The sequence below is a fragment of the Medicago sativa genome, chromosome 5 (assembly GCF_051527215.1).
Source record: "Medicago sativa cultivar Bolivia chromosome 5, Bolivia_mono, whole genome shotgun sequence".
Classification (NCBI taxonomy): domain Eukaryota; kingdom Viridiplantae; phylum Streptophyta; class Magnoliopsida; order Fabales; family Fabaceae; genus Medicago; species Medicago sativa.
Window position 1 is genome coordinate 53,715,319 of NC_140753.1, and position 16,710 is coordinate 53,732,028.

At 37.1% G+C, this 16,710-nt stretch overlaps 2 protein-coding genes across 4 annotated transcripts; both read right to left on the bottom strand.

The window, feature by feature from the left end:
* Window positions 1–8,553: 8,553 nt before the first annotated feature.
* Window positions 8,554–10,319, bottom strand: LOC146923018 (TRP-like ion channel protein (Protein of unknown function, DUF599)). Its single transcript, XM_085715771.1, has 2 exons — window positions 9,940–10,319; window positions 8,554–9,495 (listed from the first exon to the last, which is right to left on the bottom strand). Exons 1-2 carry the CDS (start codon window positions 10,099–10,101, stop codon window positions 8,890–8,892), a joined length of 768 nt encoding a protein of 255 aa, XP_085571897.1. The 5' UTR covers window positions 10,102–10,319; the 3' UTR covers window positions 8,554–8,889.
* Window positions 10,320–11,846: 1,527 nt separating this feature from the next.
* EMB1687 (ribonuclease P family protein / Rpp14 family protein) lies at window positions 11,847–16,128 on the bottom strand. 3 transcript variants are annotated; one of them, XM_085715774.1, is made up of 4 exons: window positions 15,950–16,128; window positions 14,706–14,890; window positions 14,442–14,579; window positions 11,847–12,451 (listed from the first exon to the last, which is right to left on the bottom strand). In XM_085715774.1, exons 2-4 carry the CDS (start codon window positions 14,878–14,880, stop codon window positions 12,303–12,305), a joined length of 462 nt encoding a protein of 153 aa, XP_085571900.1. In that variant the 5' UTR covers window positions 14,881–14,890; window positions 15,950–16,128; the 3' UTR covers window positions 11,847–12,302. The 3 variants fall into 3 exon arrangements, with proteins under 3 accessions (XP_085571900.1, XP_085571898.1, XP_085571899.1); XM_085715772.1 differs by having other exon boundaries at window positions 15,898–16,009; XM_085715773.1 differs by lacking the exon at window positions 15,950–16,128 and adding an exon at window positions 15,224–15,904.
* Window positions 16,129–16,710: the final 582 nt, after the last annotated feature.

The following is a 16,710-nucleotide window of genomic DNA, read 5'->3' on the forward strand; positions in this document are numbered from 1 at the left end:
ACTATATTTTGACAATAAATATTCGGTCAAAAAGAGCACTCTATAAACAACAATAAATTTGTTATAAAAAAAAACAATAAAATTTGGTGTAACGGAAGATATAGAGAGTTAATGCTATGATATTTTAACTTAGATGTTTGTAATGTATAGCCATCTCAATCAAACTATTACCAAAAATAAGTTGAATTTTTTTGCAAGAATTTCTTCTGTAATGCCACGGAACGCTTGTCTAGGACATGGTGAAGGAAATGTCAATTGAATAAAGTAATAATCACTATGTTGGCTGAATATTGTCCTAAGCATGAGACATAACGCACTAGTGGTAATGTTAATGCACTTCACTATTACAAGATGAATATTGTGTCCCATGTTACCTCCATAAGTTGAAAAAGTTCATTGATGTTTATAAAATGACAGCAACAATAAAAATATAGGTCAAGACCATTCATCAAGAGAGAAAAATACTACTATTTACTAACACACGTGTACAGTCTAAAGTTGAGGAGTGTGAAATGTGAATGATACCAGTGTGAAATTCACACGGGCAGCACTTGGGTGCCATTAATGGCACCATGACATTGAATCCTGGCCACACAACACATCATGGGGAGCATCTTGGCCATACAACACACATTAATGTCACCTTTGTATGGCTAGGATTTAATGGTACCGTGACATTAATGTCACTGAAGTATTTCCCGTGAAAATATGAACATGGTTAGTCTTTTTCCAAAAAAGTTGACTTCAAGATGTAAAATAACGGGGTTTGAGATTTGGTGAAAAATAAGAGTTGATATTCCAAGTGTCCGTGATTTAATATGAATGTGCATTTCATTTATGTTATCATGATTGGTGGCAACATCCGCTGCTTTGTGTGGGTGTTACCTTGTAAATATTTTCTTCGTTGGTGTCTTAGCTTCCTTGGCACCATCTTGTTGTAGACTTTTGCGCGTTGCTTTTCCTTAGTACACCTTGTGCGGGGAATTGCAACGTCTTTGTTTATATATATCATTTTGATTTGTTAAAAAAAATATGAATGTGCATATAATATCAATGGTTACCTTTAAAAAATACTCCTTAAAAAGACCTTTAAAAAGATATCAACCAATAGAGTTTTCGCCAATGGTTGATATTATTCATTTTTTGCTTTTAAGTTAATTGCATTCTTAAGAGACATTGCATAATATACGTAAGGGTCGAGGTTCGAACTCAAACACCCAACTATTCATTTTAAAAAGGAAAGAAAATTTCTGACTAATATGCTACTTGACCCATAAAAAAGGGCGAGTGACTATTTTAAATTTGAGTTATTTGGTTTTTTTTTTTGAAGAGACAAAAATGAAACTTATATTAACAACAAAAGCTTTGTTCCTTCCGCACAAGGAGTGCTAGAAGGAAACAAGCATAATTACAATGAGTTTTGTCCGTAGACTATGATACCAATAAAACAAAACACAGCTAACCAATACCCAGACAAGGTAAAGGGGAAACAAACCAAGTATGAATCCCAAATTCATGCACAACATTAGCTGCCTTCAACCACCAGAATGAATGAATCTGAACCTTTTCCAACAACTGGTGAATAGTATTACCTGTATTGTTGAACTGCCTATTATTACGTTCAGTCCACAACACCCACACACAAACCAACCATAACAGTTGCATAAAAGAGCGGTTTTTAGCTGCATATCCTAACAAATAAGAAAACTGAACAAAATGATCAGCAGTGTCAAAGGGATCGACCCCACTGACTCCAATCCAAGCACGAACATACTGCCATAAGTCTCTGAATATAGGACAGGAGACAAATAAATGTTGGACTGTCTCAACTTCCCCACAACCAGAAACACAAAGATGCGCATCATGAACCAAAATACCACGGGCTGCCAAATTAGTCTTTGTTGGCAACCGATTTCTAAGAAGCCTCCAAGCAAGAATAGAAACTTTGAGTGGGACATATCTGTGCCACACCAAATTTGAGGCCTCATCAACAATAATATTACCACCTGAAGTCAACAAATCATAAACAGAACGAACAGAATAATTTCCTGAATTGTCAAGTCGCCACCTCCATTCATCTGACAATGAAACCTGCAAATTAACATTAGCAAGCAACTCTCGACACTCCCCCACCAAATCCTCCTCCCAATCCCACAATCTCCTTCTCCACTGCCAAGCCTCACCTCCCTCCTCCCACCCCAACACAAACATATCCTCCACCGTGCTATGTTTACTGACACTTAAATCAAATAAGCGTCTAAACCGCACCGATAAAGGAATACCACCTAACCAAGGATCTGTCCAAAAATAAGTGTTTCTCCCATTCCCCACCACTTTGGAAACACAATCACTAAACCACTCTCCTCCCACACCACCCCCACCATCACGGACGCGCGCTAAGTCCCTCCACCAACCCGACGCCCAACGCCCCCCATCCTTCAACACGCCTTCCTCCTCACCATAACGGGCCACCAAAACTCTATACCACAACCCCTCCCTATCAACTAACATCCTCCAACACCACTTCCCTAAGAGAGCCAAATTAAATTCCCTCATTCTTCTCACCCCCAAACCTCCCTCATCCTTTCTACCACAAATAGAATTCCAACTAATCCAGGAGATTTTCCTATGATCCTCACAACCCCCCCAAAAAAATTTATTAAACATAGATTCAAAAGAAGAGATTATACCTGACGGAGCTTTGAAGAAGGAAAGGGCATAAACAGGTAGAGAAGACAAGACAGACTTTATGAGAATCAGACGGCCACCAAATGATAGAAAACGACTCTTCCACATAGATAATCGGATCGCAATACGGGCAACAACAGAATCCCAAAAAGATAGTCTTCTAGCATCACCTCCAACAGGAAGTCCCAAATACATAAAAGGGACCCTCCCCACCCTACAACTCAGAACCGTAGCTGCTGCCCCCAACCAAGAGTCTTCTATATTCACACCAATTAACATGCTTTTATGAAAATTCACCTTCAAACCAGACACACTTTCAAATAACACCAAAACAGCCCTTAAAGCACGAACATTTGCCCAACTCTTCTCCCCCAACAACAAGGTATCATCAGCAAACTGCAAATGGGAAACAGACACCCCATTATTTGAACCAAAAGAATATCCAACAAACAAATTAGCATCCACCACCGCCTTCATCAACACATTAAGACCCTCCGCCGCCAGAAGAAACAGAAATGGCGACAAAGGATCCCCCTGCCGTAATCCACGTTTTAAAGGAAACTCCGCCGTAGGACTACCATTGACAAGGACCGACGCTGAAGCCGTCCCAATACATTCTCTAATCCATTTCCTCCAAAGAGTTGGAAATCCCATTTTGGTCATAACTGTCTCCAAATAATTCCAATCAATCGAATCATATGCTTTCTCGAAATCAACTTTAAATAATAATAATTCTTTTTTCATCTTTCTAGCTTCATCCACCGCCTCATTTGCTATAAGAAGACCATCCAAAATTTGTCTACTCTGAATAAAAGCAGTTTGAGTCTCTGAAACCACCTTACCCATCACACTCTTCAATCTATTAGCCAGCACCTTTGCTAAAATTTTATACAAACATCCCACCAAAGAAATTGGACGAAAATCATTAAGTTTCTGAGGACTCTCCACTTTCGGAATCAAAGCGATAAAAGTACTATTAATTCCTCTAGTGAGCTTGCCATTCCTGTGGAACTCTCCAATGAAACGCATCACATCACCACTCATCTCCGACCAGAAGTCCTTCACAAAACCAAAATTAATGCCATCAGGGCCTGGACTTTTGAAGCTGTCACATTCCCACACCGCCGCCTTGACCTCCTCCAAAGAGAAAGGGCGCACAAGAGAAGCCCCTTCCCCATATTCAAGATGTCGAAACTCCATGCCATCTATACTTGGCCTCACGGTTTCAATGGGTAAAAAATGATTTGAAAAATAATTGAATACCGCTTCGCGCACCGGATTAACACCTTCAATAATAGTACCATCAACATCAAGATAAGTAATAGAATTTCCACGACGTCTACCTGCCATGACCGCATGAAAGTACTTGGAATTAGCATCACCATCTTGTAACCATAACAGCCGCGATTGTTGCCAAGAAATACTAGTGTTCAATCGCGACAAAGAGTGAATATCAACAGTTTTACTTCGCAACTCAGCTAGTTCCTCCTCTGATAACCCTACATGTTCCGCCTTTGTGTCCAGCACTTTAACACCCTCTTTCAAAGCCTGAATTCTCCCGGGTAAATTACTGACATGCATGCGGTGCCACTCTTTCAAAGCAAATTTTATCTTTTTCAATTTTTCCTGTAAGACAAATCCGCCCCATCCTTGAAAGTGCATCTCCCTCCACTTTTCAATGACAAACTTTTTGTAACCGGGAACATACGACCAACATTTTAACATACGTGATGGTCGTGGTCCCCAATTCTCTTCATTCACCGTTAACAACAATGGACAATGGTCAGATAAACCCCGCAAATGAGCCACTTGCAAACAATTTGGCCAAACCAAGCACCAATCTTCCGATAAAAGAAATCTGTCAAGGCGACTCATTGAAGTTCCATCTCCTTTATACCAAGTAAACATTCTACCACAAAGAGGAAGATCTACCAACAAGTTGTCGTCAATGAACCTGTTAAAAGCTTCGACATCCCCCACACTAGGCTGTGCTCTTGTCGATCGACGTTCTTCCACCGATCTAACCGCATTGAAATCACCACAAATACACACATTCTTCCCCATTAAATTATTCAATAAGGAAGACAATCTGGCCCATAACAACAATTTTGCAGCATTATCACACGGCGCATAAACATTAATCAAATAAAACTCCTCATTATTTTGGATAAAACGCCCGTGAACCATAAGCACATTTTCTTCACTCACCGACGACCAAACCTCCACCAAAGAACTATCCCACAAAATCAACAGTCCTCCCGACGCCCCTACTGAAGGTCGATAAGAAAAAGCGTGGTTCGTACCACCCCACAATGAAACACACAACAATGGATCACACACTGACAACTTAGTTTCTTGTAAACATAAGATAGAAGGGCCCATCTCCACCACCAAATTCCGAACCTCTTTCTTCTTCTCCGCACTACCTAACCCACGAACATTCCAACTGATAATCTTCATTACAAACCTCCCACACCCCTCACCACCCTCACCCTCATCCCTCCTCCTCAAACCACTCCACCAGACCCATCCCCTTTCACACCCTCACCAACCGCCTTCTTCCCTCTAGCCACTCTAGAAAGAACATTAAACATATTATTCGGGTCACCATTAAATTTCACACCAATCGCCTTACCCACTCCCCACACATCCTCCACTGCCACCTTTTGATTACCATGCATCACCACATAATGTTGCCAATCGTTATTAACTGACGCTGACGATGAATCATGACTAGAAGTAGGATGAGTCTCCACCGCGACCGAACCACGAGATGCACTCCTCCCACTCCTCTTTCGCCCTTGCTTTCTCATAATTTTCAACACTGCATTCCTGTCCTTACTAGGCAACCGAGCAATTTTCTTCAGGCTAAGCGCCGAATTATGCAAAACTCCCCCACTATTTCTATTTTTCTTCCGTGTAACTGAGCCTTGACCAACATCTGACTGTACTTTTTTAGACATACACTTTTTCTTTTTTGATGAAAAAACAATGCCCGCATCTTCATCAAAATGATCATTTAGCCATTCAATACTCCACGGACCTGAACTTGTCATCCGACCCTTACCAGGAGGGCAAGATGACGTGCGAACATTCCTTGGTCTTTTAATCTTTCCCTCAGCCGCTTGTGAAGGCTGAGCAATGACAACAGTTTCGGTTTCCAAAGTGTTCCCACCATCATCCTTAGATTGCTCCTTCAGAACAACCGGTGTCAAAACAGGTGAATTTCTATCATTACTGACATCTTCTTCATGCACACCACACCCATCTGCCTTCCTTCCTTCATCAGAGAGATTTTTCACAATTAAATCAACAGCATCGTCAACATCCTCCCCCCCAACCACTTGCTCATGATCAGAATGAGAAATAACAGATACATTTTCCTCCTCAGACAAACAAACATCCTCTCCTAAATTAAACCCCCATTCCTCGACAATTTTAATCTCCACCATTATGTCATCCACCAAAATATTATCAATCACATTAATAATTTCAAGAGAAGGAGTTGAAACCAAAACTCGAGCAAAATCTAATCTATCCTTATCCATAGACATCCCATCCGTTCTCAAATACCGACCACAATCCATCACACATAATTTAAAAAAAGACTCATTCCATGCGTGCACTGGAATCCCATATATTCGGACCCATGCACCTCGATGAAAAGAGGCTACATCATTATTCCATGGCTTAAAATTCTCAAACAGCATATTGAAAAATTCACGTGCCCCATTAATAATCGACATCACATCTGTAACCTTAGAAGAAGAAATAAATACCTTGTCTGCTCCCAAAGGAATAAGGTTCAGAAAATCAAACCCGGCATCCGAAAGTCTATTCTGAGTTAATGGAATAAATTCACCACCGCGAACAGTAGCAATTACACCACTTTTAGCCCATGCAATGTCAGCAGCATCAGGTATATACTTCCGTATCAGCTTGCGTGTAACAGTTTCAGTCTTCTGCACACCACCTCCAATAGGTTTCTCCCCTTGTTTCACACCTGTCCTCCTCACGCCATTCACCTCCTTCCCTTTCAGTTGAACCACCACCTCCCCCACTTTCACAACACCGCCTTCAGATTCAGCCTCCCCTTCCCTACCATTCACCTTCGGCTTCCCATCACTTTCCACCTGCAACTTCCCGCCTCCATTGTTACCCGCACCAGCATTCTGCTTGACCTCCACATTCACATGTTTTTTGAAGCGAGCTACTTTCGCCCAAATGCGAAAATCACCAAACCATACGTTATTCAGAGCTTGCACCAATTTATCAACATCTCTGACCTTGAGAAACCGCACAAAACCATAAACTTGGCCCCTCGCATTACACCTCGGAGCCACATATACATCGTCCAAGATCCCGCACACCTCAAATCCCTTACGTAAGAACCAAATATTGGCACGTTCCGGGAAGTTTGTAAAATAGAACGTGACAAACTTCCTTTCACCTCCCTCCGCCGCCGCTACACCATCATCTTCCAAGCCTTTATCGCAACCTACAACCTCCCCACCATCTGCGCGAACCACCACTGATGACGACCGCTGATTCTGTTGTTGCACCCATCCTTGCTCTAAAACCCTAGCCTTGCCAAACCTCTGATCAGACCTTCCTCCGTGCTGCTGCTTCCCAATCCGTCTGTCCTGTCCTCGATCACCCTGTTCCTGCGCTTTCCGACGTCTCGGCAACACGTCGATCCAATCTCCCCTAACCCCCCCATTTGGTGGCACCCTGCCTGGACCCCACTCCCCCCCAATGTTCCTCACTTCCGGCGAATGATGTCGGCGCGGTTGTCCCCGGCGAGGCCTGGAACCACCCCGATCACTCCCTCTCCTAATCTCCAGAGCGCTCATGTTTTTGAAAAAAATGGTTTGAGTTATTTGGTTTAATTATTTGGTTTAATTATTTTTTTAGGGAAAATTTGGTTTAATTATTTGGAGGGGAGCAATAAAATGATATATGGAAAGACAATGTATTAATAGGGTCAATGTGCAAATGACTCACACTAAAAAGAAATAAATCAATTTATTTTGTCACACACTCACAGATGAAAAAAATTAAAAGAGAAAAGAGTTAAATGATTTGACTAAATCATTTTTCTTTTAATTCTTTACATGTGTGTATATGTGTTCAAATAAATTTGATTCCAGGTTGTGTCCAAGAAGAAATTACTCCACGAAAGAGTAAAGATTTGCTAGACTTACTAGTAGGTCAATGTGCAATTTACATTGGTAATCTACCTTCTTAGGCATGTTCGTTCCCAACTTGAGTTCTCATTTTTCAAGACAAATTTACACTATTAATAAGGATGTATTTGAAAAAATATAAAAAATAAAGTAGTTTTGAGTAATTTGAAATGGAGTTTAAATGTAAGAGTGATTTTTTTAAAATGAATTTAAGTGCATGTTTGATATCACGACGGTGATCCATCATGATTTTACAGAAGCTACAAAGTGTAGTTTTTGAAAAATCACAATGAGTCGTTGTGATTTGACACACCCATCTTAATACCAAACATGAGCAAAATAGACGAAGATATTATTTTATTATGACTTCTAATACTATGGAACCTAATAAATTCAAAACTTGATGCCTTAAAAATGTTTCATTAGTTATTTTTGTTACACATATTGACAGTAACTGTTTTTACTGTCATCACCTATGGTGGCGAGTTGTAGAAATTATATAGAAATGATTGCCAGCAAACGGATATATAATATAAATTATGAATCAAACAAGTGAAAGAAATAGAGCAAATTGAAAAGAAACAAAATATCTCTATTCATTTTCTTCCTATAGTGAGTTTGAGAGTTTAATTTTGGTACAAATTATGTGAAATTGATACAATATCAACAAAAATTGAAGTTGCAAACCAAAATGCACTTATTTCATAACTTTTAACCATCCAAAAGGTCTCAAATTCAGTTCAACTTGAATTGAACTTGAATGTAGATTTCTATTATTTTATATTGCACATGCTTTTCTACCTAGCCTACAACCCACTATGCTAACAGTTAACCACTAACCACAAAATGAGATCCTCTGCCGCGGCTACGCAGATACTACGGCTGCACAATCGTTATATAAAAAATATTTCTAGTATTACGACTGCAAAACCATTATATCAAAATTTAGACATAACTCCATCGATTTGAATTTTGGTATACGGTTTTGCAGCCGCACTACTAATTAACAATCTACTTAATTTCTAATTGGCTCTTGCATTTCCATGTCAACATGGTGTTGTTGCTTGTGCACTTCATCTCCAACACAGTCAGCATCATCAACTCCAATAGCAGCCCATCCACATTCAAATGTAACATCCAAGAAATAGAGCATAGAAACAAGTGCAAAACAAGAAAACAACATAGGAATAGGTCCAAAGATCCACATGAAAAGAGGGAAGGAAAAGTAAAATGCACGCAAACCAAGTGACCAGAAATAGCTTCCACGGTTAACTGTATTGGCAACATACTCAGCTGTCAGTTTCTGTTGTCTAAGGTTTGATGACAGTTTCTTGAATGGAACATTGATGAGTATGCTTGCATGACTATAGTACCTTATAGATTGAACATTCAACAAGAAAGCTAACATGAAACAAACCAATATGGAGAAAAATTTGATTGATAAAACTAGCTCAGTTCTATCACCAAACACTAATGATACAACACTTCTCCCCTCATTTCTACTACTCATTAACACAGCAATTAGAGAACTTAGCATTATTGCTGTTGAAGCCAAAAGGGTTGATGCCATTATATTGTTTCTCAAAGATTGCACTGCCAAAACACCATTCTTGGACACATCCTAACAAAACAAAAAAAATCAATTTTAATATACTTAAACATTAGTTCTTTTTGGTCTTAGCCCTTCTAACCCTAAGGGAGAAAAACCTAACAATTAAGGAAGAAAAACCTAACAATGCGGAGTTCGGTCCGAAGACCAGTAACGTTTGATGAATAATTTCTTCAGCAAAGATTCAAACTAGGGTTTTATCGATCTATTCGTTTTAGCTGAAATTCATTAACCACTTGAGTCAACACGTAATCTTTATAATCTTTACAAGTTAAAACCTCATGAACTAAACTTTAAAACAAAGAAAATAAAATTAAGAAAAAAGATTTTGAATTGTTCTTGTGGGTAGGTACAATTGTGATTTTTCACATATATATCAATACAAAAAGATTGAAAAGGAAGAAAGTTTATAGGATCCATATGATGAAAAAAAAAAGAAATATGTTATGCATGTACCTCCATCATAGCTTGAACCCAATAACGACGATTGATTGAATTGACACCAATGACAGTTTTTGTGGGGTGTTTAACGACTTGGTAGAGAAGCCATAAATGGTATGCAATCATTACAAAGAGACCACTAGGGACTAATATGAGATCAAGGATTTTCTTGTCCATTTTATTTTATGGAAGCAATGTAATGTATCAACAAGAAAGAGATGATCAAATTGGATTCTTAGATTGAATCTGATCAATTTGTGTGTATCTATTTTTACGTGTTGTGTGTAAATAAAGATTGAAACAAATGAAGAGATATGAGACAGTACAAGCGTTACACGGGTGTTGCCTTGTTTGTTTGGTAACCGAAATGAGTAATTTACTTTTGCATAAAACATGGAATTTATAATGATACGCACAAGCTATATAAACACATGGCATTGGACTGTGGTGAGCTACATTTGAAGATGGGTGGTTGAGATATAGACAAAAAGTGAAAAAAAAAAAAGGAGAAGAGAAAAGTGTATGAATAATGTGATGATGATTATTAAAAACAAAACGACAAATAGACCCCCTAAAAAAAAGAGAAATAGAAATTCTAGCATACATAAGTTGGTAAAAAATATTGTATTAGAATTGGATTTGAAACCCGAATTCTTAATTTATTCATCTTAAAGGTGAAATTTTAACCACTAAATTACTTGATAAAAATAAAAACAAAATCGATATTAGAAAAATGACAAGAGAAAATGATATAGAAAAATACAAAGTCGTTCTTTCTTTTCCAAAGAGCTAAACGACGCGGAAACACATTACTAATAAAAAATATAAGTATAATAGGTTTGAACGTACCTAAAACTTCAACTATCTCTTTAATGTTTTATTATTTGAGATGCAATTACAAAATTAGAAAAGTGGAGTGCATACATGCCCCCAATAAACATAAGGTGGATTTGTCCTTGCCTATCATATCCAAAATATATTGCATGTGTATAGTTTTGCAATGCTCCCCATCCCTTGATGTTGATAGGGTAAAATGCATGCCACCCCATCTTCTTCATCTAACAATTTTTCCTCACAATACATGGAAAAGTTTAAAGTTTTAGATAGAAAGAAAAAATAGAAGAAAGTGGAAGAAAACGATACCATGTATTTGTTTAGGATTTTAGAGACATAGATCGTTTAGCTTAAATTTCAAAAATATCATGTGATTCAATTTCAAAAATATTTTTCTTATAGAAAAATCACTTTTGTCATTATCATGTGTTTGTTTAGGATTTTAGAAAAATCATTTGAAAATGAAACTATTTTACCTCTAAAATCAAAAGCCATTAGGTTTAGTTTTTCTTAATATATATATATATTCGAAATATAAGGAGGTAACAAATGAACTAGTTAAAAAAAAAAATTTAAAAAAAAGTGATTTTTTAGATAGTAAACCAATTCTCTCAACAAAAAAAAAAGATAGTAAACCAATACAAATTGCTTTAGATTCTTTTAAAATCTCTAAAAAAGATTTTTCTAACGCGTATTTTTTTTTTTAAGTTAAAACAAACACACCCTTTGTCCATGACATTTTTGTCTTATAGTCAAATGATATGAAACCCACGTACGTGAATCGTTATGTGCAGGACAATGTGACGGTTACCGTGACGCATCAACACAATCAAATTTGTTGAGTGGCACAATATATGACATAGGGACTAAATTGATTAACGTTTTCAATTGTGGAATTTCAATAAATGAGGGTTCATTGATACAAGTGGAGTGTAATTTAATAAATAATAGTAGTAGTATATTAATGAAAATAGTTTATACTAGTTAAGCAAAAAAAATTGACTCGCACACATACATTGCCCAGGAGATATCAGCATTTTCTAAAATATCAACAAGTGATCAAAATTCTTGTCAAAATAAAGAACAAGTGATCAAAATATCATCTGTAGTTACCACTCAAAATGTTTCAAGCATTTTCTGAATAACAGTAGGGTTCTTGAAAACATAATACTCATAAATAGAATAGATGACATTGCTCCATTAAGACTATAGTACATTAGCTTGCTTCAATTTGTTAGTCAGGAACGTCTATCATCCATGTCTGTCTGGGCTAGAATGATGTAGCTTATACCATTCATGGTTACAATGGAGTTAGCACCATGTCCCCTGTAAGCCTGTAACTATAGATAGTCTTGAAATTTGAAATTTTAAGCTTGCTCATGGTTAAAGATGTAACTACACCATATGCTAGGAAAACTACAACGCATCTTCTGCGAAGCGAGTATGCACATAACTAGCATAGATAAAATTTAAGCTTATGATTACAATTAGCGATTTAAACTTCCAAGAGTTGTGGCCAATTTGTGATTGAACACAGACAATATTCAATGCTCCAAAACTTCGATCTTAGCAAGATGATTATTCATGCGATGTGTATCCTCAGCTGATAATCGATCACCAACCATAAGTTTGAACTGCTCAAATTTTGCTTCCTCACACTTTAATGCAGCAGTCTTAGTCGCCTGTAAATTTCCTGAACCAAAGGTACAATTTCATATCAGGACTTATATGTTCATGAACGAATCTTTGAGTGAAAGAAAAGATGGTATCATGCATATGGCCAATGGCAAGATCAAATTGATAAAACAGAGAAAAGGTCAGAGTTTCATTCAGATGATGGTGAACACACTGTACTGTAAATCAAAGTAATATGCAAAACATGATAGGGTGATGCATCAAGGATAGAATGAGTTCCTATTAATTGAAAAGTAAGAAAGGTGATGCTCTATATCAAAATATTACAAAATGCAGTCCCTACCAAACCATATCAAACTACTATGAACCAATTTTCTGCCAAAAATTTCATCCCCCTCTTCATAGGAAGCTTTGTGCCAAACAAAGTCATGTCATCTATTAGTTTAGATGTTCATGTATTTTACCTGAATTGTTTCAACCTAAAAACATAGTGTTGATCATTCTTTTTAGCGATGGTTATCCATCATTATTACAGAGAAACGAAAGCCTCAGCAGAGTCCCTGACATGGAGCAGATCAAGACCTTGTTGGAACTGCAAAATGGCAAGTTAGAGGCACAACCTTCTCCAAAGATCTTGGCACAGCGGCAAAGAGAACATTTATGAAGGAGATAGCCAAAAATATCTTGTTTTTGGGCAAGGAAGTTAGGTGATGGGTCTAATTCAATGGAAATAATTTAAAATCAGATAGGTCATTGCAAACAATGCTGAAAAACAAGGAAGAAGCAAAATCAGTGCATAATTGCAGAAGTTGGAGTTCACTGTCCAGCTGAACTTTCCCATGTGGCGCTTGGGAATGATTCTCCTTCATTAGCAACAGCTGTGGGTGTGCAAGTGCTGCAGCAAACTGAGGACGACTGGGATCTGAAGTTGGTTGAGATAAAATTTGGTTCGTCAAGCTCTCAGCAGTAGGCTCCATGAGGAGAATTTTTAATTTTTTTTTTCTCTGCACCCAATGGAACAAGAAGACAGTAATAGATTTCAACCTTGAGGATAAGGTTGTTTTGAGGACGAGTGACGGTGTAATGGGTAACTAGAGTAGTTAAGAGTTGGTAGTTAGTTGAGGTTATTAAAAGTCTATATGTATAAATAGGAGAATACAATGATAAAGATCAATTATTGAATATTTGTAAAGTTTAGTGAATAGAGTAGTGACTCTATTGTGAAGGGGAAACCCTTGGAGGAGAGATTATATCCTATTCTCTTTATCATTTCTCAACCTTTCAATAGCAGTATTCCTCATTCTATTCAATTCTGCCCGGTTTTGGGAATTATTTCTTATACCAAAAGAAAGGTGTTCCCAACAATAATCCACAATGAGGGAACAAATATTGGTTATGAAATACGAAGGCTTTCAATTGTGTGGCTGAATGATAGATTCAAGTGACAGGATGATAAGCATTGGTTTTCTAATGTTCTGTTTCTTCTATTACCTCTATATAACAGGACTTTTTTTGAGAAATCTATATACCAGGACTTTATGATTACAGAGAAACTAAAAGCACAAATATTTCTCTATAGTCTATCTCGGGGTCCATTAAAGAAAAGTCTATCTCAGGGTACACCCATTTACTATTACTCACGCTATCGGTCGCCTGATGTGCTGACCTTCATTTCATATTCTGTATAATGTTTATTTGGTGATATGTTTCACCGTTAATGATAATCCAAGATGAGGGGACAACATACTGGTTATGAAATATGAAGGAATTCAATAAACAATAGTTTTGCAAATGAGTGATAAATCAGGATAACAAGCATCGGTTTTCTGACATAAGTAAGTAATGTTCTGTTTCTTCTACATAACAGGACTTGATAATATATCAAACTAAATGACATGATACAAAACTACCAGAATTTCTCAATTTTCTTTTCCATGAAAATAGTATCTAACACACCCCTTTTCTGTTATTCCAATATTGTCATAAAGGAGTTCACAACAAAAAAGGAAGGAAAAAAAAGGATGCCAACATGCAGTATTTGCTCTTACCAGATAAATCAAGCAAATTAAACACAACTGGGAAATTTCCAATACTTCTGACCATTGTGATGGAAGCCCATACTTTTTCATACTCTTCTCTTGAAGCCCTAATGATGCACACATTAGTGATTGGATTCACATACTTGACTGCACACACCGATCCAAAAGTGAGAAAATTATCAAAGATGAGAAATAGCATTTAACATGAGAAAATTACTAAACAGAAGGAAAACAATAGGAGAAGAATTATCAGCAATTTGTGTAACTACTCACCCTGAAATGATCCCAGTGATGCAGCCAAACCACACTCCCCAAAATTCACCAAGATGCTATCTTTTATAGCATTGGAGACATTAAACTGCGTAATTATAATAGAATCACCTGCCGCTTGGTCCTTGTTAGGATTCATAAAAACCTCCATAACCATGTATCTGTTTTTGAACACCATCACCCTTTTCCTAGAACCCAAAATCAAAGTTTTCAAATTATCAGAACTCAAATCAACGTGTTAGACTAAGTACAATCACTTTACTTAATCAAGATCGTTGGATCACAAGTCTCGTAAAATTCTACCACAGTCTATACATATTAAATAGTGTTCTCGCTATCCATGTGTGCTAATGAAGTGGTTACTATCTAGATTACAAAGAGATCGAGTTCGAATCTCCACTTAGGAATTTATTGTCTCATCCACCAACCCCCACCCCCCAAAATGATAATAATAATAGTCCTCCTCCCCTATTAAAAAAACATAAAATTAAATGAAATAGATTATGTTTCACCACTCGTACCCCCTCTCCACTGTCTCTTCACTACACTACGGTGTTTGCAGATTTGTGACTGTGGCACAAACTGCTTAGCTGCGCGGGACAAAACAGCTATTTACACAGACTCCACTGTTCCTGGTGTATCAACTAAATATTAAAAAAGTGTATGGTTCAATTACATGAGCACCTAATTACTTAGAATACCCCCAAACCAGACAAAGTAAACACCAAAATTACAATCAGAACAAACAAGTGTTCTAAAAAGCCAGCAATAGCCCGAAATTTAAACAAATTGTTATTGTTCTTCAATACACAGAGTTGTCAAATAGCATTGTAGCATAAATCCAAGGTTTTAAATGAAGGTTGGTTAGCTGCAATGTAGGCCAAAACCTCCTCCGGGTTCTCGATATCTCTGCGACTGTAACGCGACCATAGTTGAGGTCGCATCACATTGGTCGCATTTCTTATGGGCAAATTCAACTAAAAATAAACCCAAAATTAGTCATTGAAAATGTCATAGACTAGACTAATTTGGATTTATTTTTCATTGAATTGGACCGCGAGAAAATTTCAAGGGACCTAATTGAATCTTTACTCTATTGATTACATAAAAATCTTGATTTGTTTTAAAATCGGTATTCACCAACCAAAGAAAATCTACACGAATAAAATAAATCTAAAAAGGCTACAAACATTACCAAATACAGAAAATCCAAAGCAATTGAGCAAGTAAAGTAGAAGCGAACAAACCTGGAGTGGAGAATCGCACAACCTGGACGAGAGCGCAGAGAGAGACAAAGGACAATATTAGCGTGCAGAGAATCTACTGTAAGTGCAGTGTACCTATTCAATCTAACGGTTTATCGGATATTGGGCCGAAAAGCCCATGTTGAGGCCCAATGGATCTGTTCTTACATGTGTCGGTTTGTGAGAGGAAGACAGAGTCTTCGCGGTACGGTCCCTTTTTTTTATCTTTCCTTCTTATCCGCTTCTTGAAAAAAAAATTGGATTTTTTAATATCAATTAATAATACACGAATAGCGTGTGAAATTTGTTGTGGAACACGTGCTCCAAAATAAAAACAAGATCCATAAAAAGATCTTACTTATTATTATTATTATTATTTTCAAATGAAAAAAGAAAAAGTGCTAAGATAATCAAAATTTGTTAATATTTTATTTCGTCTCATTATTTAGGGTCGCGTTCAAATTCAGTTTTATGGGGGTGTATTGGATTAAGATTTTAAAGGACAATTTTTACTTAAAAAAGTCTAAAAGTTTTTAGGAGGGTGTATTGGATTGGGATTTCGAAGGATTTTAAAAGATTTTTTGGTTATAGAAAAATCTTGAGGTATTCAATCAAGATTTTAAAAGATTGGAAATAATTTCGGTGGTATTCAATTAGGATTTTAATGATTTTTTAAATAGTCCAACAAAATCTGGTGGTATTCAATCAAGATTTTTTACAACTTAAAAATTGTCTCTTGGTATTCAAAATTGTATAGATTTCAA